We start from the raw sequence: 24819 nt of genomic DNA, 5'->3' as shown, positions 1-24819 counted from the left end.
GTGCGTGTGTGTGTGTGTGCATGCATACATGTCAGGGATGTGATGCATCAGCTTATTTTTTTCCCTCAGAATCTCAGTTTTTTTTCACACACCACTCTTATTTAGCTCTAATAGGGTGCGTATTTCCTGTGCTTATTTCCTGTGTTTTTTTCTTGATCACATTTCATTTCTGGTGTGTGTGTGTGTGTGTCTGTTTGTGTCATGGGTTTCTTATAAAAGGCATGGTATGTCAAAATCACATGATGGACTGGTACAGAGACAGGGAAGACACTATGTGTGTGTGTGTCTCTGTGGTTGTCTAGTAGTGCATTTTACAACCATAGTAAAATTTTTGCATCCTGCTTCAATGACAGTTATAGCTGATGAAAGACAGGTTATGTAAGATATGTTTTTGTTCACAGCGTTCAATTCTTTTGAGAGAGAAAGACAGGACAGATGAGAGAGGAAGTAGCGATGACCTGCGGCTGTGGACAAGTGCCGGATTTAAACTCGTGATATTCGTTTTACATTGCATGCTCGTCAGCCTCCATCTCCAAAGAGAAAGATATCAGAGAGAGGTTTTTGTAGCGTTGACATCCTAAAGTCTCATTTAGAATCACAGCTCCCATCTGCAGCTATTTTCAACCTTCATTTTCAGTCCGTCTTTGCAAGCACAAGCAGGTTTTATCGACAACATAAAACCCTGTGAATGACAGTAAGCCATCCGATTACAAAAAAAAAGACTCAATATAACACCAAAAGCAGTTCTCTGGCCATAACCTTGAAGAAACTGTTAGTGTTTTGTTAGGACATATTTTATGAACTATCCAGGATGTAGTTGAGAAACCCCACCTAAAATATTCTTTTCTCACTATTTTATTTGCAGAATACCTACTTTTTTAAAAACTTTTTTAAATCTATATGATGTAAATTCTTAGTATGCAACATAGCAATTTGTATCCCTATCTTCATACATCAGTAAGATGTAAGATATATATTAATTCTCTGAAAATATACTTGATCTTTGTTTATATTTGTGGTTGTTTGCCTTATGATGATCACCGTCTGGAGGTCATAGGTTACTCACATTTTTATTTACCACTTCATCACTGATGCTATCTGTTCAGCTTCTATGAGGCAACTAATGAGATACTTACGGCTAAAGACCATCTACTAAATCTTTTTAAAGTGGCCATGGCCCTGCACCTTTTGGGGCTGCAGTTACTTGTCTAAATCACATTTTCTCCTTAGTTCGCTGCACAGCTCTGTCTTTGAAAGCAAGATCTCTATTCAGAGTGTTTGGAGTGCACAGACACACACACACACACACACACACACACACACACACACACACAGAACTGCTCGGAGAAAAGTGCAGTGTCAGGGTCTGTTGGGGGCAGGCTCAAATCATCGTGACAGCTACCTCCTCTCCCCCTCCCCTTCTCTTCCCCTCCTCTCTCTCCTCTCCTCTTTCCTCCTCCCTCTCTCCCTCTCGCCACTCCTCTCACCTTTCTTCACCCCCTCCCCCCTCCTTCCTACTGCTCAACTGACCCCATCTCTCTCCTCTTGTCCGCTCTTGCCTCCTCTCCTCCCTTCTGTTCCACCTCCATGCCTCTCCTCTCCCTCCATCTCCTTCCTCTCCCTCCCTCTCCTCCGCCTTCTGCAGTGTGCCAATCTTTTATAGGCCAAATCATTATTCAGCATAGCATATGAGAAAACACAGGCAGCAAGCCAAATGCCACCCTCCTCTCCCTTTCTCTCTGTCTCTCTCTTCCTCTCCATTTCTTCCCCGCTCTCTCTCTCTCTCTCTCTCTCTCTCTCTCCCTCTTCCTCCCTCGTCTCCCTCTTTCAAACGTGTCGGTTCTTCTCTCTTTATCGTTCGCAGACTCTTCTTCAGCCCGTCTCCGTCTTCCTCCTCTCTTCTTCTCCCTCTATCTGTGTCAATCCATCTTTTTTTAATCTCCTTTCTATATGTCTGTCTCTTCTTCTCCTCTGCTCTTCTCTCTCCTCCCTCTCCAATCTCCCTTTCCCTCAGATCACACCCCAGTCAGATGCTATCTTTGCATAATATTGATATGAGAGAAACGCACACACACAAACTCACACTCAGACACTCACATCCTCTCACACACACACACACACACACACACACACACACACACAGGAATGCATGCACAGACATATAGGCTCACATAAGCATGCATACACAGCAATACAAATGCAGACATGAAGGCGCAAGCATGTGCACACACCAACATGCACGGCACGTACGCCCTCGAACACACACACACACACACCACACACACACACACACACACACACACACACACACACACACACACACACACTCACGGTTGTATGGCTTACACAGTAAGTGAGGAGTAGAGCAGTGAGTTAAGAAGTGATTTATATGACAGAGGAGCTGCAGTCAACGATAATGGTTTCACTAATGATTTAGACCTTGCCTTTGTACTCTGCCTCAATCAATCATTTAACTTCATGCTACATCTGTTTTCTGTCCTCAACTCTTCTCTTCTCTTCTCTTCTCTTCTCTTCTCTTCTCTTCTCTTCTCTTCTCTTCTTTTCTCTTCTCTTCTCTTCTCTTCTCTTCTCTTTTCACAGCTCTTATTAATAATATTGCACAGGTGTACAGTTAAACTTTATGTATCCAAACGTCTGACATGTGAACCGACTGCGAAATGTGAACAATGTAAAAACTTGTTGTACCTTTTGGCACAGTAACCCGTGTCCTTGTTGATGTGCGTTAATAGAAGCTTTTCAACCTGCAAATTAGACTCTGTGGGGAGCTTAGGAATATTTGATCATGTGTGCATACACACACACACACACACACACACACACACACCTGACTGGCAGAAGAGCAGCAACAAACACTGGAGTCCTGGAGAGAGCAAAAAGAAAAAAAGATGAGATGTGACACTGGCCTTAGGGGAAGAGAGCGAGAGAGAGAGAAAGGGAGGGAGAGAGAGAGAGAAAGAAAGAAGTGAGATGTTCAGTCACCAGCTGTGGGCAGTTAGCTGCTGCCTGTATGTTTGCATTAACATCACAGTGACTCGGCCAGCAAGAGGGCCTCGCTTTCAGACCAGCATCAGCACCAGCAGCGAGGCTAAAAGGCAACATGTTGGAAAGCTATAGGAGGAGAAGCCCGGGGTGGACACTGTCATCAGAGAATGTCTTTTTTTTTTTTTACCTACTTTGATTAATAAAAAATACTCCTCGCCAGGCAAACTTACATCTTACCCTGGTTATTTAGCTGCCTGGGGTTACACACACACGTGCACGGTAGAACAGGCAATGATGATAATATCAGTACTCTGATTTACAGACACTCCCTGAGGCCCTGAAGGTCTGCCTGATCAATGTCTGTTACTGTAATGACTCTGTGTGTGTGTGTGTGTGTGTGTGTGTGTGTGTGTGTGTGTGTGTGTGTGTGTGAGTGTGTGTGTGTCCGGCAGCAGTCTCCAGGACAACCAATCGATTACTCATTATAGCCGTAACACACATTGATCAGGGTCAGTCCTTCAAAGACACACTCATAGCATACACGTAAATACACACTGGCACACACATGCACCCACACACGCGCACACACACACACACACACACACACACATACACACAGTGTCCATCTGTCTGCAGTAATAGGCCTATTACTTGATAACAGTGAAGTCAGTCATCCTCCTCGCTCTCTATTAACTGCTTCAGTGACAGACTGACTAGGCCTGCTTTTACACTACAGATATATACATACACACACACACACACACACACACACTCACTCACACACACATGGATTTATGCATGCTCATACATTTGCACCCACTTACAAACTCAAACACATAACTTTTGTGTTGCAGCAAACCCAAGTGACAAATTGATTGTCTCATCCACGGATCCATGCTAATTAAAACATTTTGCTTGAATTCATTAAAATGTCAGTCTACTTGTCATCTGGGGACCCAGGAGAATTAGGCAATTTTTTGGGTCCCTGCACACAATTTACTGTAAGAAACCAGGGTCTAGACTGAAGCAATGTGAAGTGGCCAGCTATAATATCTACACTCCTGGTCATCAGCAGGCTTTGCATCAAGACCCAAATGTTACATAGAGGCTGTGAAGTTACTTTCAAATATATTAGAAGATAATATTCTCTCACATTAATATAGCAGTAACACTCAGAGGGTTTCTTTGCAATGATAATGGGTACTTTGGTGATGCAAACGACCAAAGTACACATAATCACAGCAAAGAATGCCCTCAAAGGTATTATGGTTTTTATGTTGGGATGTGCATTCATGAGAATAAGAAACAGGAGAAAGTAAAGACGGAAAGCCTCATAGTCCAGTTTTGCATCCCGACGCACCAGTTCAGAAACGTCTCTCTAAATTTTACTGGAACTGCGTTGTATTGTTCATATGACAGCTGCTCTATGAGTCAGCAGAAGGGAGCAGGACTGTGTGTGTATGTATGGATGGATCTACTGGCTGTTGACTGTTTCAGTTCCTCTAAAAGCTGTTTGTATGGTGGCATCAGTGATTTCACTTCCCCTGCTGAGAAACGCTCATGGAAAAATGGCAGCGTCTAGATAAAAAAAAGAAAACTAGTTGGAATGTCTTTGCTGTCGGATGGGAAATACACTACCAATTTGAACATAAAGTACAAATTGCAACAATCAGTAGTTAATCCAAAGTTGTTTATTACTTTAAATGTGTACTTATTGAACTTCTTCATCTGTGCATGTGTGTGTGTGTGTGTGAGAGAGAGAGAGAGAGAGAGAGAGAGAGAGAGAGAGAGAGCATGTGTGAACCCTAAACAACTTGTGTTTGTACCACTTTTTCGCTCTACATTTAACTTATCAATTGAACCATTTCACAATTTAAGACACAGTAATACTTTAATTCAGATCATTCACCCTCTCTTTCTCTGTCTCTGTACACTTTTACAAATTAGGCTGCTGCTAGTCTGGCCTGGTTTCAACTCTTTTTAGTGTGTCTGTTTGTGTTCGTGAGTGTGTGTGTGTGTGTGTGTGTGTGTGTGTGTGTGTGTGTGTGTGTGTGCATCTTGCGGTTCCTGTGTGTCTGTGGTGCAGACGCTGTGTCTGCTAAGGGGACCCCTGATGTTTGAAGGGAATGTGCAGGTGTAAGAAAACAGTTCCCGACCTGAAGAGAGAGAGAGAACGTGTGAAAGGCAATTAACGGCCAGGGAAAGAGGGAGGAGGAGGAGGAGGAGGAGGAGGAGGTAGGAGGGGGGAGGACAGGAAGGGTTGGAAGCGCATCTGTATCCAGATCATGCCCTGCGTTCATGTGAGACAAGCTTTGGAGAGCTTTCCCGCTCTTCACCCACCCCTTACCCCCGTCCCAACACACACACACACACACACACACACGCACACGCACACACACACACACACTGCACACACCACACACACGCACACACACAATGTTGAATCATCAAATCTTGTCAGTTCTAGTCATTTCAAACTCTGTTTCCACAACACATTACCGATTTGTCCTGAAAAGCTACACCAATACCTAAAATCAGATCTTACTCTGTGGGAAGGAAAGCTGTGTTTGCAATTCATCATCAATGCTTGTCCCCCTTTATAAGTAAAGCCATGTTATGTGTGTATGCATTTTGGATCCAACATCTTTTTTTTTTCATCATCTTCCATGGGAGCAAAATAAAAGTCTTGCATACCCCTTATTTACTAGATAATTTTAAGGGGAATGTGAGGGGGGGGAAACAAATTCCACTTGCTTGCCATACCCTATGGCACATCTCAGAAAATCACCAATTGGCTGCAGTAAAATATATTAGGGAGAGAGAGAGAGAGAGAGAGAGAGAGAGAGGAGAGAGAGAGAGAGAGAGAGAGAGAGAGAGAGAGAGAGAGAGAGAGAGGGAGAGAGAGATGACGGGATTAAACAATTTGTTAGAAGCTGTGTACCTCCTACACAGAGAGAGATAGGGGGAAACCTCAAACCCTCCCTGCTGTTCAGCAAAGAAAGATCTATCTGTGTGCATGGCTACAGGCTCTGTGTGTGTGTGTGTGTGTGTGTTTGTGTGTGAGAGGGAGAGAGAAAGAGTGTGTGCATTTGTGTAGGTCTCTCTTGAGTGGCTGTGTGTGTATGTGTGTGTGCTGACTTAGATGTAGCTGTGTATATCTTTCTGCTTTCTACTAAAGACACAGACTGCGGGGAGGGAGGGATGGAGGGACACCTGTCTCCGTCTGTCTGGAGGGAGGAGCTGGCAGGGTGAATGCAGTGTCATGTTCTCTCTCTCTCTCTCTCTCTCTCTCTCTCTGGCTCTCTCTCTCCCACACTATGGCTCTGTGCCACTAGTTATGTGCTTGACAGCACATTAGGGAAAGATAGAGAGGAAAAAGGAGAGCGAGGGGGAGGAAGACAAAGCGAAGGAAAAGAGAGAGACAAAGAGAGAGAGAGAATAAGGAAAACTGGGGAAACTGAATTGGGGGGAAAAGGGAAAGAGAGAAAGAGAGATCTTACATGTCTGTATTCGGAGTAGCCGTTAAACAAAGTTGTCATTTTGAAAAAGAGGAGGAGGAAACTGTCGCTTGGATGAGACATTTTCTGGGGAAAATGTGACAGGAGCTGTGACGCACACACACACACACACACACACACACACCACACACACACGCACACACACACACACACACCACACACACACGCACACACAGATTCATGTACACATGCTCACAGTACAGTGACAGCTTGCGTCATGACTCTGTGATGTTGCTTCCACGCAAAGCTGACACAAAGCATGATGGGAGAGTGGGATGTGTGTGACCCTCATTATGTCAGGGGCTCGCTCACCTGCCTGTCATATCATATACAGTGAACACACACACACACACACACACACACACACACACCAACACACAGATGTGCAGAAGACATAGGCAGAGACAGATATTGAGGCAAATGCACATACACAGACAGACACAGAAATACAGTCAGAACAACACACTTCGCTTTTGTGTCTGCACACACACACACACACACACACACAATACACTGTGTGTATGTACAATTGAGCACTCATCTCCCCACTTGACAGCTCTTTGTAAAGCTATCAGTTTCAGTCGTCTTGAATTCACTCTTTTATTGTATGCTTTTTTCTGTCTTTCATATGGTTACAAAGCAGGAGCCGATAACACATGCACTCTCACACACACACACACACACACACACACACACACACACACCCTTTGATAGCTCTGTCATTCTGACAGCTAGAGTCAATGTGGCAAACAGGATTAGAATATAACACAGTGTAAAATAGCCAACCACTCATTTTATCTTGTCCAGGTCAACTCATGTCAAGTTAATGAAGAAGACAGACAGTTCAGTGTGTGTGCGTGTGTGTGTGTGTTTGTGTGTGTGTGTGTGTGTGTGTGTGTGTGTGCTTGCATCCCCAGTAATCAGACAGATTTACGACATTGCAAGTGCATGATATATACCAGCGACTGTGGATTCAAGTAGAAATAATAGTCCACATAATTATGAATGCATTCTAACACACAGTGAAAGGCTTAAAATTGGTTTCATATTTACATATCTTTAATGTGTGTGTGTCTACTGTGGACAGTGGTGCATGTAGACAGGCAGCCACATCCGGACGGAAAGTGCAAACAAGGAAGTACTAAAGCAATGGGCGAGATAGCATCAAAACTGTACAAGAGAGGCACGACTTTAGATCATTTCTATTCCGTCTTTTTACCAACATGTCTCATTACATAGCAACCGATCAATGTGGGGTTTATTTTTAGGTTGATTGGTATAATGGAAAAAGATGGAAAATTAGAATCCCGGTCGAAAATGGTCGACGATATGTTTTAAGGATGTCGCTGCAGTATAATTTAAATGCAATACAGTCAGCTCAGAATCAAGCTTTATGGCCACTAGCCATGAAGAGTTCCTTAAGGAATTTCCTTCCAGGAGCTATTTTAGAGCCAGGCAGGTGTGTCTTTGGTATCCAGACAGACAGGCAACGCTCCTGCTGAGGGTCTGGAGGTAGGGCTAACATTTATGGTCAGAAAACATGAAAGAAATGGCCATAAAAATAGATCTTAAGTCGCTATCCTCCCTTTATAGAGGGCAAACTCCCTGGCAGCCCTCCTGCTGAGGTGAGCTGCACACTAAAAGGTAAAAGACATGATTTTGGTGTGAAATACTGATTTGAATGTTTCTGTGTGCCTTTCATATCCGTACCTTTCCTGAGTTTTGTGATGTTTTCAGCTCCACTCTCGGTTGGGGTTGAATGTGATCAGGCCACATGGGGCTGAAAAGGTCACTTGAGGTCAAAAGAGGTCAGAGAACAGAGGTTTCTAGAATTAGCCCCAGCATAAGCCTTATTGATCAGTTTGTATACAAGCTATAGTTTGATCTAAGACGTATCAGTCCACTGCTTCCCTGACATCAAAGTGTATGTATGAACTGTATAATGCTTTTTCTTTCCACTGTGATGTAGTTTGTGTGGTGAATTGAACACTCAGACATCTCTAGCTAAGTATAGCTAATTACCTGAAAAACAGACAATTGAAATAAGTAGCAGTATTGAAATAAATTAGGAAAATTGTTGTTGCTTTGATCTTGTCTATTGTTACTCGTATCAAGTTGGGCTTAGGCTTGGTTTATGGAGGGGAAACAAAACTCCTCTTCAATTACGATCACGCTTTAAAAAACTCTTGGTCATAATTGTGCAGATCTTTGATCAGTCTAATCCTTCTTTCAGCACCAAAGTTATAGTCTATGATGTTAAGATGTTTCATGCAGTCCTGTTTTACTTAATAATCAGCTCCACGGGTGGTGTTCCTCAGTAACTGAATTAAACCAGGGAAAAAAAATGCTGAAATGAGTTAAAAGTGAAAAAAGTGAATTTCTCTGTGGACACAAGGCCTTTAGGTTGAGTTCAAACCCTTATTGAAGCCGACAGGGCAGATGATGTAATAGAGAGTCATTTGTTCCACAGTAATCCCTCCCTAGCATCAAAGTACATGGATGAAATACTGTACGTTCGTCTACAGTTCATAAAGTGGTCGATCATTCCATACACACTCGACTTTGACCCGGCGGTAACACAGATAAAGCAGAGTGCATAAACTGACCATGTGAGGTAGATTTATCCGTGTTATTCATATTTTATTGCACAATAGAACAACTGTTTCAGCTATCATTTCCTTTGAATGTTGCCTTGAGATTCACAGTACATTGCCTGAGGATATACAGTCATTTGAACCTTGCTTTAAAAATATCATTACACATGTGATTCGCTTGGAGAATAACAAGAAGTAAATGAGGTAAATTACTTTTGTGAGATTGGGAATTGGTTTATTGGTTTTCTTGTGAACTTTTCAACTGCGCAGTGCATGTGACACCACTGTCTCCTTATGCAAGTTGAAAGGAAGCACATCACTTTATATTCACTCTCTCCCTTTGTTTGTATTTTAATGTAGTTATAATCCATAAAATTGTGTTCTGTAGACCATGAAGCCCATGGCAGTCGAAGTATAGTCACTTGATCACAGTGCAGTTATAGAATATTGAAAAGGTTTCTCCTTTGCCTTGTGCAGGTGGTTCTCTTCCTCCTCCGCCATCTGTGAACTGCCAATGTCTTCTGGTGCATTAATTTGAATTGTAATGACACCCAGGCTCCTACACGCAGTTGCTTTCCATTCACAAGTCCCTCTAGCCACTGATAGATGCAAACAATTTGCTCATTGCCTCCTTTTTGTAACTAGATCCAATGCAGTGCCTGCCAGTTGAAAGAACCAATGAAGAAAAAAAAAAGAGTATCTAATGACAGCGGAGTGAAAGCAGTTTAGAAGGCTTTCCCCCATTTCCTCTCCCTCAAATACAAAGTCTCTCTCCTGCTTCCTCTGATACAAACCTCCTCATCAGCTCTTTTTTATTACATTTAAGTAAAGTTCACTTTCACTGCCACAGTTTCCACTTATTGAAAGTCTCTCTGCATAGTAATAAAACAAAAATGTAGAATATAAATTAAGCGTAGCTAAGTGTTAAAGAAACATGCACAAGTGTTCAGGTTAGGTAAGAGTAATATATATAAATGTATATGTAAATATGTGTTTGTCCTCGGCAGGTACGACTACATAGAGATCCACGATGGGAACTCGGAGACGGCGGACCTGCTGGGGAAGCACTGCAGCAACATCGCCCCTGCACCCATCATATCGTCAGGCCCCTCCCTCCACATCAAGTTTGTGTCTGACTACGCCCACCAGGGGGCCGGCTTCTCGCTGCGCTACGAGATCTTCAAAACCGGTGAGTGGAGGCTGCTGCCGCTGTGGTTTTTACACTTACTTTAAGGAAGTCACACACCGTAGTTTGCCCTCTGATAGTTAGAGAAGCAGGGTGGGAAATTTCACCTTTATGCTAGCCGGTATTATTCAGGCAAGACTAGAACAAAACTGCCCTCCGTAATAATTAGTCTTACTGAGAAGTTAAATGAGGGCTTGCAGGTTACTGTCCTTGACATGAGCCTGTAAAAGGAAACTACTCTACTACTAGCTTCCTAGTTAATTCATGTTAATCTGAAAGTCTGAAAATCTGAAGTGGGGAAAAAAAGAACAGTCGGCCCCCTTTATCAATTTTTTAGCCAGAGCACAATTTATTCAAATTTAAAAAGGCTAAATAGTGGTCAGCTAAATCACCCTCACCCTTAGACATTCAGCACAAGTGAGTGGGCACTAGTTATTTTAGAAGACTTGCACCTTTATAAATATTAGTAGCTGTATTACAAGGTACTCAGAGATGGCGATGCATGCTTCATTAGGCGACCAAGGCTCTCTTGTCTGAGAGAGAGAGGGCGAGAGAGAGGGAGAGAGCGAGAGAGAGAGAGAAAGAGAGAGAGAGAGAGAGGGAGGCCCCTTGAGACCCCTGTAGACTGTCCAGGCGAGACATCTCCTTCACAGAACTGTGTGTGTGTGTGTGTGTGTGTGTGTGTGTGTGTGTGTGTGTGTGTGTGTGTGACACGGCTCCCCTTCACGCTGCCGTCGGTCAGCCAAAGCGAGACCAATTGAGATCAAGGGCGAGAGAGACAGAGGAACACATAGCGCCGGCCCCACGGCCATCTTGTCCCGTTCCCCCTGAAAGCATTCCACACATGCCTGCTTAATTGAGTCCTGAGCCCTGTTCCCCTGAGACACACACACACACACTCTCACTCACACACGCACACACAGACACAGAGGGCTGAGGTTACTAACACAACACGTGTGGTTGTCGGTGTTTCTCGCTTGCTGGCACTGGTCTGTTGGGATTTCTTCTGTCTCTGTGTGTGTGTGTGTGTGTGCTTGACAGGGTCTACCCGTCGGACTTTAAAACAACAAGGGTGTCAGTGTTCACACCCTGGCACTGAATGAGAGAGAGAGAGAAAAAAAAAAAGTGACCCTACTTGGGACTTGTGAAAGCCCAGCCAACACCCACCAAACCAGAGAAACTCCCTTAGTTTGATGGAAAGCATTTGGAGGAATTTGACTCTTTTCTCCATGCTGGCAGTTGCTTTGATGGACACACTAGCTTGTAGTTCAATCTACTTTATTGCATGCATACATTTAGTTATATATATATCGCTGTTGTCGGTTGAAACCTTGTATCTCAAAGTGTCAGCTTTTCAGGCATTAAGAAAAACAGCCTTTTTTTTTAGCTTGACAACCATGCAGTTTGAGTTTATCTAATTGGTTTTGAAAGGGTTTTCTAAATTCAGGGGTTATAGAATTGTTTTCTACCCATAGAGGAGCATGTAATCCATTAACTGAAATCAAAGCATGAAAATGTAACACCTAGACCTAACACCTTGTCTCTGAGAAGCTTAGCAGCACTTATAAGCTTGTCACTGGATGGAAACAAGAGCGGAGAACACTACATGCGTACAGCTGTTGAATGGAGACACAAGCTCATTGGCTTCTCCTTCACAAAGCTTCATTTCAGTTGCATGTCATGCCTACATGAATAACCACATTAACATAGAGCTTCTGTCACAATGATGACGACAAGTTCAAAGTCGCACGCTTATGGATGTCAAAGGGGCACAGTGGCAGGACACAGCTCACAATCTCAGCCCAATTACAGGCTTAAATGCACATTTATGTACATGCCTGATCTGCTACTTTTCCATATGCTTCCATACAATTATAAGGGCAACACTTGCACCATGGCATATATTATCAATTATATCAATATCATAGCACACATATACAACAACAAATACACTAGTTTGGCAAAAAACAATCCCAAATCTAGTAGAACAGTTCAGATTAGGAGAGCAGAACTGAGCTGTACAGAACAGTCAGAGGACAAATACAGACAATACAAAATCTCGAATGCCACAATAGCTCAAAAAGAAAAAATGACAAATAGCCAAAGTTAAGATATTCAGATTTAAACAGACAAGTCTTAGGTGCCTAAGTGAAAGAGTGTACAAATGACCTTAAATCAGACTCATAATCTGTGGATCATAGCACGAAGATAGACAAGCCTTGATTCATATATTCATCGCCTCAAGTGCAGCAGACTGTGTAAATCCAGGGATGGAACTGGCACGCCGCGACTCACACGAAAAAACAACTTAAGCACCTCTTCAGCATCTGAATTGGGCCAATAATGAATAAATTACCTCTGCACTTAATGTGAGCATATACGCCATGATGCAACAAGTTTATTCCAACTATCTTCCATAATCCTTTCCCCCAACATCTTTTTCCCAATGCATATGTAAGCCTTCCAGTCCTGGTATATGTACATCAACTCAAAACACTGAGGCTCCCCTTTTTTTTTTGAGCCGCATTGTCTGAAATAGCTCCTAGTTTTGATATTGAACAAAACACAATGATAGACAGAGACATATTTATAGAAAGTCCCAGAGACTGAGACAGAGAAGATCCCAGAGAGACTAAAGCTATCAACAAAATGGACACTGTATAAACCTCAGAATAGCATATGCAGGATTTATGCTAGTTGGTGTCTCTGTCTCTAACTTTGGGTGTGTGTATGTCTGGTTTTGTCTGTGTGTGTGTGTGTGTCCAGCCTTCCCTGGCAGTAATGATGGAACCATTTGGAACATTCAAGCTGTTGCCATACTGCTAACAAGATCTTGTTATCCTGGAAGGTGCAACTGAACGTCTGCTTGCGTGGGTGGCTGGATTTTGTGTCCGTGCGTGTGTGTGTGTGTGTGTGTGTGCGTGCGTGTGTGTGTGCTAAATGTCTAGTCTCATGGTGAATTATCTAAATGTGTATCTATCTATGCCACCCCTGCACACTCTGTTCTGTTAAACCTGGAAGAAAGACCTAGAGAAAGAGAGAAGAAAGAGAGCGTTTCCATTCCCCCTCAGGTTCACTCCTATGAGCTAATGCTCTTAATAACGCCTTTTATCCTCCTCTCCTTTCCTTCTCTCTCCTCTCCTCTCCTCTTTACTCCGCTCCTCTTTGTTCTCCTTTCACCTGCTTTCCTCATCTCTCCTCTCCTACTTGCACCACTGTATATTTCCATTGTATATTTCCAGTCGCCAGTTGCTGCCAAATGTACTCTCACTACTAGACACAGAGAGAAAGAATGAGAGACAGAGAGAGAGAGAGGGACAGAGACAATACTGGGGATTTCAAGTATGGCTGTACTTTTTGTAATATGTAGCCCTTTTATTTTTATTTTATTAAACTTCTGATTTTTTTACGTAATAAGGGACTGTTCGTTATTTATGAGAGGGGGGTGGTGCAACACGGGGGAGGCACGTCAAATAATTTTGTAAGCACTGGGGAGGGACTTATGTTTTTTATTTTGGCTTTAAGGGAGGGACATTACAACTTTAAATGGTTGTACTTAGGTGGTACAGCTTCAACTACAACTGACACTGACATAGTTAAGTGGTGTATATACTAAGGGTTATATACTAAAATATTTAATGTAAAATGCAGTGCACTCTGGTAGCCTACTGGTTAAGATGCATACCTTATAACTGCAATGTCTGCAGTTCAAATCTGGCTGTGGACTTTTGTTGCATGTCGCCCCCCATCTCTCTCTCCCTTTATTTTTCCTGTCTTTAGACCATATTTCACCGGTGTAATATCCCGGTGAAATATAGTCTAAATGTGAACGTTCAATCAACGTCTTCAAATAGTCGGTGAAAAAACTTTCACTTTTAAACCTGTTTTGAACATCTTTTCACCGGTGACCATAGTCATTTTGTAAATGTCTTTTCAACGGAAAAATGCTCACATGTTTTTTTTTTGGTTCAGTTACACGAGTCTGTTTCAGTCTCCCGTGTTTTGGGATTTTGTCCCTTGTTATATTCCTCCTCCCTCATTTCTTCCTCCCTCCATCTTCTTAGCTGAATTTCGGGGGGTCTCTGCCCCACTCCCTGTTATTGGGGTCTGATATTTGGGATAATGAGAAGGTCTGTGTGTGTGTGTGTGTGTGTGTGTGTTGGAGGGGTCATCCCCCGCTCACTGGGTGTCCTAATTACTGGACCCTTCATAGACTAACAGTCTAATCAGTCTGGAAATGGCACACATACATACAAATACATGCACCCAGATGCATTCATTGTACTTGAACATAAAAACAAGTACACATGCCAGTTGTTTTTGTGTACAGTGCTGTTACTATGGATACTGTAGTAAAACGTCAGCCAATACGGATGCAACCACCAGCATGCAGGCAACCAATCAAAAATCACTGTCTAGCCATTGGACCCCCCAGCTGTTATTGTGACCCAGAACTCACCAGACATACACACGCACACACAGGCACACACACGCACACACACACACACACGTATGTACACACATGAATGCACTCATGCAGGCTGGACTAAATGAGCAGAAACTATAAAATCCTACACAGATTTGCCTTCCATTGCACACTCACTCACATATGCAGGGCAGCTTGCGCGTCTGCACGCAAACGCTAACTCACTGACACACACACACACACACATACATACACACACACCCAACCACACACCCATCAGGCGGTGTAATGTGGAAGCTATCGTGACAATCCCTCCAATAACCGCTGTTGTTTACATTCTAACCGTTTGCCTTTAGGCACTTCCTCTCTGCCTCTGTCTGTCTACCAATCAAGTCAGTTTACTACCCTGTCTAACCAATCACAGTGGTAGCCCCTCCCCCCCTCTGGCTCTCATTGAGGAAAGTGGATCCAGATCTAACCCGCGGAAGAGCCGTAGATGCTCTGTTGTAGAACTAAACAGAGTTGCAGTTGTGTTCAGTCAAAATGCACAACAGATCGGTATAAATCAGTAGTTCATAAATGTTTCCAGCCCAAACACGAAATGAGAAATTGAATCCCTCCCTCGGTAGCCAGGCTCATCAGAAAATGTGCTGTTTCATATGATGCAGGCCCAGGTCTCATTTTGATCCCGACCCATGGTCAAAGAAACAAGGGAGTAGATGTTTGTCAGTCAACATGTCTGTCTGATATCTGAAATACCATCGTATCCAATCTGTAAGTGCAGTATAGCAGGCCGTTTGAAATACCTTCACTCCACTAGTGGCTTTGTTTACATTGTGATTTATCGGGTTGAAGACCTGTGTTTAACTCCGCCATCTTTTGACTGCCATTTGTTTACAAGGACTAACATTTTGTGACAGATGAACATGGGGTTTGCTTGTGTTTTGCAGTTGTAAAAGGTTTGCTTACATTAGGTTTGTTTGTAAATATTGGAGTGAAGCAGACAGTGTTTTGAGTTATGATGGGCCAAGAATGTTGCAAAAAGCCTACTTTTCATCTCCAAGTCAAACTCTTCAAGAATGAATGTAAATATTCTGTAAAATTGCATCATCAAAGGAACGTTGGATTGAATGTTGTAGCGATTTGGTTTCATGTACTCGGTGGTGTTGGGATAGCTGAGGGGGTGGTTGTGTTGTGACAGTGTGATTTCATACGTCAGTGATAATTTGGCTGAATAGTAAGTTTATTATGCAGGGAAAGCCCAGCTGTGATTCGGTGACAGAGGCTGAAATCTGCTGCCAGTTGAGTTTCAGCACCAGAAGCCTTCAACTTAAATGACACTGAGGTGGAATCCACAGATGGAAAAACACAGAGCAAGCTGTGGTTTTACAGGAACAGTTGAGTTGGGCTGTGTGTGTGTGTGTGGGCTCAGGGTGTGTGTCTGTCAGTGTGTGTATGTTATATGTCTCCTCTGCATGTGTGCAAATGTCTGTGTGTGTGGGGATGGGGTTGGGAGGCAGGGTGGGGGGGCGATAATTGTGGGTTTGATCCGACTAATAGCTCATTGGAATGAAGGACTGGGGTTGAATGAAAGTAGATGTCTGCATGCCAGCTCACCAAACCCACACATGCACACACACACACACACACACACACACACACACACATACACACACGCACTCTTTAAATGAATGAAAGTAGATGTCTGTGTGCCAGCTCACCATACAAACACACGCGCTGACAGACCATGTCCTGTCCCCCCGAGATCACTCAGCCATAAGCCCCAGCGCCAGATCTACCCAGCAACACACACACACACATACACACATACACACATGTGTGTGTTCCCCAAACCTTACCCCTTAGCGTAACATGTATGTCTTTAATACTTATCCACATTCAAACAGATTGGAAGTGAGCAGAGAAGAATAGGAAATGGGACGATGGGAGGGATGGAGCTGTGGAAGATGAAAGGAGGAAGTAAAAGATGGTAGAAAAGAGTAGGAGAGAAAATGAATGAGGTGGCGGGGTCAACGATTAGAGGAAAAAAGGTGGAAAAGGTAGAAAAAAAGGTGAGGAGGAGAGAGACGACAGAAGAAAAGAGTGACAGATGTAGATCTAGTACCACTTTGAAACACGAGAATCAGAGCGCACCTCAAATTCAACAATTTGAAACAAATTTGTTTTTTCAAATACATTCTTACTTGGATTGGAGATGGAGTGAAAAGAAGAAAAGGAGAGGGAAAAGGCGCAGACAGGCATTAAAAAAGAGGGATAGAAGGTGGGGAAGGGGCAGAGAGGAGAAAGGAGGGCAGAAGTGTTTTTGCGATGTTCACGAACATGAAGTAATGAGAAGGGAATAAATCGCTGCTGGCAACAGAACTGGTCAGGCGTTCACTCTGCGCACACACACACACACACACACACACACACACACATGCTCATAGTCACGCAGACCCACGCTATCCAACAACGGACTCTGCGGGGTGCCAGAAGCCAGGGGAACCCAGAGAGAGATGGTGTGTGTGTGTGTGTCTGAGGTCATTGCATGAGGGAGAAGGTCACAATAACAAGCAAATCAGACTGGAAAATGGGACAGATATACAGGCAGACTGACAGACAGGCCTACAGTAAGACAGACAGGCAGGCAGACAATTTCAAAAAATTGTAAATAAAAACGTGAGTAAACTATGACCTCAAGTCAGTGATAATCATAAGGCAAACAACCACCATTATGTACACAAATCTATTATATTTCCAGAAAAAGCAGAAATTTATGTTGTTTTCCCTTAAATACTCTTCATGTAACCAGGTTGACACTAATTACACTATAAATTTATGTCATAAAGATTTATATCAGTCTGAAAAGGGGGTAAACTCTATTCCACAAATGACAAGATCGGTCACTTGATTTAAGTTTACCGCCCCCTACATCCCTGAATAGGATGAATAGACCTGCAGACAGACACAGTGACAGACGGGTGGGCAGACAGACAGGCAAGCCGGTGTTCATGCAGATTACCAGGCAGACTAGAATGTGGAAAGTGTATTGGCCGCATTTTTAGATGATTTCTGTCATGCATCTGAGCTCCATTGTAACAGAGTTGCCATGGATCGGTCAAGTGACCAGATTTAAACCAGATTTCCCCCAAAACTGTGCCAGATCATTAAAATCCCAGTGTGATTTTTAGCTGATTTAAAATGAGAAGAAGAGAGGAGGAAGGGATGGAGACAGGCTATAAAACACATAAACACACTTGCACATACAAAGGTGGGAATTTGTGTGATTCTGAATATCAGAGAGAGTCTCTTCTCATACAGAGTGAACATGATTGTGGACAGAAAGGAAGGCGAGGCACACCGTCTCACACAGACACACTGCAGACTTTCTGCTCGCCTCTGAGAACATTTTTCAGTCCGTTAACTCTGAGTCTTTTCTGGTCCTGGTCTAACAAACTAGTTTCCATGGAGATCTCCAGTGAAACCAACCATTTTAGTCTCGGACCGGGCTTCTGTATTGTAGTGTCCAGTGGCTCGTTCAGGAAAACTCCGCACAGACAAGCTGGGTTTCAACACACACACATGCACACACACACACACACACACACACACACACACACACACACACACACACACACACACACACACACACACACACACACATTTGTATGCACTTTCTCCCTCTATCTCTCACTCAATTAATTACATGCAAGAACACACACTCTCTCTCTGAGTTCTTCACTCTCTTTCTCGTAATTTACTCACGCAAGCACACTAGCACAAAAGCACACACACACACACACACACACACACACCCTTGTCTAAGCCTCTTATGGTAACCCATTTCTCTCCAGTCTGGGTGTCTGCTAAGGCATGAGTGTGGTGTGTGTGTGTGTGTGTGTGTGTGTTTGTGCGCCTGTGTGTATGAGTGTGTGTTTGCAAGTGTCAGTGCTTGGACTGGTGTGTCCATGCAGACTCATTATCTGTATGTGTGTGTGTGTGTGTGTGTGTGTGTGTGTGTGTGTGTCGGCGGAGGGGTGGGGGTGTAAGGGGTGTCATGCATGTGTTGGCGGAGTGGAATAATGGTCCAGTTGGTGCAACCCTACCCATTAATTTATCTGTGTGTATTAATAGAGAAGGTATTACAGTCATTCAGAAATGAAGAGCCCCAGATTACTGTTTGTTTGTCTGTGATCTCATGATATATGCAGATTCCCCCTCCCCACTGTGTGTGTGTGTATGTATGTGTGTGTGTGTGTGTGTGTGTGCTGATATTCAAAGCCCCTCATAACTGTTAGACCACCCAACCATGCTGCTGTCAACAGACTCTATGTCTCTCTCTCTCTCCTACTTTTCTGTTTCCATTATCCTTTCTCTCTCTGTCATTTACATCTCAATTTTCTTATCGCAATCTCTCTCTCATACTGACTCTGTTCCCCTCTAGATAGCTTCCTATCATCAGTTTTCCTCTCTCTTACTCCATTCCCTCATTCGCCTTGTATTTACGTGATACTCTATTGCTCCTCAAAGGGGGAAAGTCTCTTTTTGGTTGCCTGCCTCCATTCAGGTCTTGCTCAAGGACACTTCAGACACAACACATCATTGTGCTGTTATGGAGATCGAACTCCTTCTGGTTCTCTGTCCTCTGTAATTCTCTCTCTCTAATACTCTTGTGTATGTTTCTTCCTGTTGCTCTCTCAATCACACTCACTCATTTAGATGCTATGGTGTGAAAAGGTTACTGGTTTATCATGTCAAAGGCCTGCTGGTTGAAATGTGTGTCACGTTTGTTTGTGCTGAAACACCTGAATGAGCTGCATGTAAATTGTTCGTATGGGCGGCCATTTTAAACATACAGTTGGGGTAGGGAACACTACCCAGAAGATTGGCTTAGATATTAAGTAGGCTAGTGTTACTTCAACGCATAAGTGAGGACTTCAGATAAACCTAATAGTTAAGTTAGCTAGCAATCTCTCAAACAACAACTACAATGACTGCTTGAATTTAGCAGGGAAGTTAGCTAGCTAGCTTACTAGCTAGTTATCTACACTAGCTATCCAGGCCAGATTCTGGAAGCTAGCTGTAGCAGGCCAAATATGAATCTACCTTCAAATGTAAACCTATATTTCTTGAGTACAAAAAGTATCCCCACCTCTTTCTCTGGCCTTCTAGACTTCTCCCACCTATCAGCCTAATTACATTAGAAATACATAACGTGGGGTCACAGTTAACTCAGTATACCGACCTCCTAAACTGCCATCACAGTGTCCACAGTCTATCATCATTAAATTCTCTTTATGTCTCTGTTTCTTCATCCCAGGTTCGGACTGTTCCCGTAACTTCACCAGTCCCACAGGTCTCATCGAGTCCCCGGGCTTCCCTGACAAATACCCCCACAACCTGGAGTGCTCCTTCATCATCATCGTGCCCCCCAGCATGGACGTCACCCTCACCTTCCTCACCTTCGACCTCGAGAACGACCCCCTGCCAGGCGGAGAGGGGGACTGCAAGTACGACTGGCTGGAGGTGTGGGACGGGCTTCCCGGAGGTGAGTCTGTCATTGGTTGGTTGGCTGTGTTTTGTTGTTGCCACTGGAATCGTTTGATGTTACCACTGATGCAAATTTGAGATTTTCCTAATTCAAATATTTTTGGTGATAGTGATGATGTCAGTATCAGAGCTTTCGTCATCATCATATTTCCTGTGATGATGAAAATGCTGATAATGACGATAGATAGATAGATAGAATTTTATTCATGATAACAATGATGTTGGTGACAATTATGATAAAAATGCTGACAACGTTGACGTGGATGATTTAGATGATGATGCTGATGATGATGATTATGATCATGATAGCAAAAGCAATAATTCAGCCATTTCATGAGACAAAGCATTGAGTAAAGTGAAAATGTTGCAAGTTCGCCGCCCTGCCTACAACTGTAGTATTGATTGAGGTTGAATAGCAGCTATTTTAGTTGCAGTGCGTTGGTAGATGAAAGCTAAGCTTACAGGGCAGGATGTTGGCACCTACTGTGGAGAAACAACACAACTTTTCTCTGGGAGAACAGAATAAGAGTGGCTGAGAGGAGGAAGAAAGGAGGGGAGGTGAGAGGAGGAATGGGGTAGAAGGCTAGGATATTTCTGTTCTAGCTGCTGGAAGGACTGGAAGGCGTTGGAAGGACAAATCTAAGGCATGAACACCTTGGATCTGGTTTCGAGAGAGAGAGAGAGAGAGAGATAGAGAGAGAGAGAATGGAGCAAGGGAAGGAGAGGTTGAGATAAATAAATGAAGGCCAAAAGACCTCTGGCTTCAAGAGGAGGGCTGGGGGAGAAAAGGAAGAGGAGGATGTTAAGAGTATATTCTGCAAGTAGGATTGGAAACAGGGGAGAAGAGGTGGAGAGGAGGGAGAGAGGACCAAAAGACATCTGCTATAGCTAAAGGGAATTTCCTACTTGAGGAAGAAGTTATTCGTCTTGGGAAAAATAAACATTTGCTCTAGTTTTTGAGCAAAACAGTTTGATTTGTTGTAGCGTCCTGTGCTCTGCATTTTTTCTTGCTTTTGCACCTTTGTCCACTAAACAAACCGGACATTGTTTTTTGGTCATTGGCCACTTACACAATTCTTATCTATCTAGTCTTGTCCTGTCCATTCAGCTGTCATGGGGTAAGGTCATTCTTCTTTCCACACACTTTTATAAATTGAATTGATTGGACAAAGTTGTGATTGCTCAATTCACACATCATTTACTCACAAATCACCCGGCTAAGACTGGATGGCATTAATAGTATAAGAGAGCAAACAATGCTGTTTTCCTCCTACGTATAACTTATGAATTTAGCCTTAGAGGAAAAGAAAAGCCAGAAAGATAGTGAAAATTAAACAGGGAGGTGAAAAGGAATGGATAGAGAGGTTGAGAAGTTGAGAGGAGAAAATAACAGGCCAAATAACATTAACCCTGTCTTCAAGAGGACTGGAAAGGCAAAAAAGAGAGGTATGGAGAAGAAAGAGAGAATAAAAGACCTCTGCTCTGACCGATAGTGAGAGGCTGAAATGAAGACAGCAGTGAGGATGAAAGGAAAGGAAAGAAGGAAAGATGAGGGGGGAGATTCAGAAAGAGCTTTGGTTTCACTGTTTGCAGGATCGGAAAGACAGAAGATTGGAAAGGTTTGGGAAGAGGGGAGGAAAGGTTGAGAGGAGAGGAAGAGAGGGCCAAAGGGTCTCTACTCTCTCAACTACTCAAAGTGGAAGAGAGGAAAAGAAAGAGAGAGGAGGAAAAGACGATAAAGAGCCAAAGATCTCGGTTCTGACTTGAAAATTAGAGAGTAAGAGCGAGAAATTAAGTGAGGAAGGAAATAGAGAAGAACTTGAATGAATGAATATGAATATGAATATGAATATGGTGAGGTGTGTGTGTGTGTGTGTGTGTGTGTGTGTTTGTGGATGGGTGTGTGTGTCAGTGTGGGTGTGTGTGTGTGTTTTGTATTCACCACCAGACGGGGATTAAATCCTATTGCTGTATTGTAATTCCCGCCCTATTTTTACCCTCACTGATAAAAGGATAACACAACTAGTCTCTCTCTCTCTCTCTCTCTCTCTCTCTCTCTCTCTCTCTCTCTCTCTCTCTCTCTCTCTCCTTTTCACCATCTGCTTCTATAATGGAGCATAATAACCCTTCAGCCCATCTCACCCCCCAACTCATCCAAAAGGGAGGTCACTTGTCTGCATGCCACATATTGTAACTATAATAGGGGGGTGATGGCTCTGGTGTCGTGTGTGTGTGTGTGTGTGTGTGTGTGTGTGTGTGTGTGTGTGTGTGTGTGTGTGTGTGTGTGTGTGTGTGTGTGTGTGTTTACACGTGTATGATCGGAGGGGTCAGGCAAGGGACAACTGTACCCTCCTGTCAACTGTATACGCTGCTGAATTTTAATTAATGAAACGGAGAGAGAGATCATGTCTTGATCTGTAAATTAGAAATATTTGATATGAAAACAGAGAAAAAGATGAAATATGTTTGACTAGAACTATATGCAAACATGGGTCAATTATTTATAGAAATCATCTCAGTGGAGTTGTGATCTTCTCTTCTCTTCTCTTCTCTTCTCTTCTCTTCTCTTCTCTTCTCTTCTCTTCTCTTCTCTTCTCTTCTCTTCTCTTCTCTCCTTTTTCCTTGCCACCATCAAGAAAGAGTTATTACCATTATTTGCTCTAGAGCCCTATTTCAAATATCCACCCACTCCAAAAAGAAAAAAAAAAATCAATAGCACTGATCGATTGCCGGTTATTTCTTTTCTTGTCTTCCTCCTCCTCCTCCTCCACAGGCCTCCTCTGTGTGTGTGTATGTGTGTGTGTGTGTGTGTGTGTGTGTGTGTGTGTGTGTGTGTGTGTGTGTGAGAGGAGCCAGGGAATTGCAGGGATGAATCTATCAGAGTGCACCTCCCACCCCTGCACACACGAACACACACACACACACACACACATACACATATACACACACACACACACACACACACACACACACACACACACACACACACACACCCTAGGGCTCTAAATCACACTCATCTGTTTGTGTTGACGTATACAAGTTGTGGTATTAGAGAGGAGGACAGGAGCGGAATCACTTAGTTCCTGGGATTTACACAGACACACAAGCACACACATTGGGAAAGCATGTCCAGTCCAGGGATAGAGTTGATAGATGAAGGGAGATGAGAGGAGAGGATGGAGTGACGGGCAGGAGTGATGAGAGGAGAGAGGGATGGCGATAATGGAAGAGAGGGAAAAACAGAGCGTAAAAAGGTAGTGGTAAAGGATGTAGGCAAACAAAAGAGAGGATGAAGGGATTGACAAAGGATAGAAAGAGGGATAAACAATCTTGACATATTGAGGGATAAAAGTTAAAGCCACAGCTTTTCACTGGAGCCCCTTTTAACTTCTCATGTGCACTTGCCATATGTTTCCTAATAAGCAAGTTAAAAACAAAAAAATGAAAGCATCCCTTGATTTTAGATGAGTTGTCATTGGCTTGTAGATTACTAGTGTCGATTATTAGTGTCGATGAGACAATTTTGAACATACAAGGTGTTTGTTAGTAACAACACCCTCACTCTATGTGGCCAAACTACAGAAATGAGAGAAAAAAGTCTGAAATGTATGTAATATGACTTTCCATTTTGGGGGTTTTACTTTGTTTTTCATCGTTTTTCTGTTTTAATTGAATGTCATATTTTCTTGTATGTAGGTATGTATGTACTGTATGTAGTTTTCTGCAACTTCATGTATGATTTTCTTAACTTTTTGCATGGATCCCAGGAAGAGTAGCTGCTACTATAGCAACACCTATTGGGGATCCAAATACCCAAATAAATAAACAAACAAACATAGATTTGTATGTACAGTATGTTAATAAGGATCCAATTAGTGGCTAACCCATGACTTCCTGTCTGTTTGACAGTGGGCCCTCTGATTGGTCGATACTGTGGGACCAGGGTGCCTCCTGAGATCCAGTCATCTACTGGGATTCTCTCTCTGGCCTTCCACACTGACATGGCTGTGGCTAAAGATGGCTTCTCAGCACGATACAACATGACACACAAAGAAGTCAGCGAGAGTAAGTATATAGCTGTGTGTGTGTGTGTTTGTGTGTGATGTCTGCCAAAACTGTAAATTGTGGATGGTCACAAAAATAAGACCATGTAAATTCTCAATTAATGGAAAATACCTGAATGGATGTTTACTTTCAGCATGTTTGTCTAATCCTCTCCTCTCCTCTCCTCTCCTCTCCTCTCCTCTCCCCTCCTCTACCTGCAGCGTTCCACTGCAGTAATGCATTCGGTTTGGAGTCGGGGAAGATCACGGACGACCAGATCACGGCCTCGTCGAGTTTCTACGATGACCGCTGGCTGCCGCGTCAGGCTCGACTCAATTACGACGACAACGGGTGGACGCCCAACGAAGACAGCAACAAGGAGTACATACAGGTAGGAGTTATGCTGAATGTCTTTCCTCGGATTCAGGGCTTCCTCGAACTGTCGCTGAAGTTAAATTCAAGAAGGATTCAAGAGGTTATGAGTAACATAGGAGTGAG

At 43.2% G+C, this 24819-nt stretch overlaps 1 protein-coding gene across 1 annotated transcript in view; it reads left to right on the top strand.

Annotated features, from left to right (window-relative positions):
• The window catches only part of LOC139649450 (neuropilin-2-like), a gene marked incomplete at its 3' end in the record, with an annotated part of 88329 nt that overhangs the window by 17380 nt on the left and 46130 nt on the right, over nucleotides 1-24819 (top strand). Inside the window, 4 exon segments of the mRNA XM_071525861.1 lie at nucleotides 10123-10304; nucleotides 20048-20275; nucleotides 24187-24342; nucleotides 24543-24712. Coding sequence (XP_071381962.1) covers nucleotides 10123-10304; nucleotides 20048-20275; nucleotides 24187-24342; nucleotides 24543-24712 — 736 coding nt within the window.

Source organism: Centroberyx affinis, unplaced genomic scaffold (genome assembly GCF_046629955.1).
Source record: "Centroberyx affinis isolate AG114_WGS23_722 - 3 ecotype Tasmania unplaced genomic scaffold, CSIRO-AGI_Caff_v1 ptg001345l_1, whole genome shotgun sequence".
Classification (NCBI taxonomy): domain Eukaryota; kingdom Metazoa; phylum Chordata; class Actinopteri; order Beryciformes; family Berycidae; genus Centroberyx; species Centroberyx affinis.
This window is presented reverse-complemented; position numbering and strand designations above follow the sequence as displayed.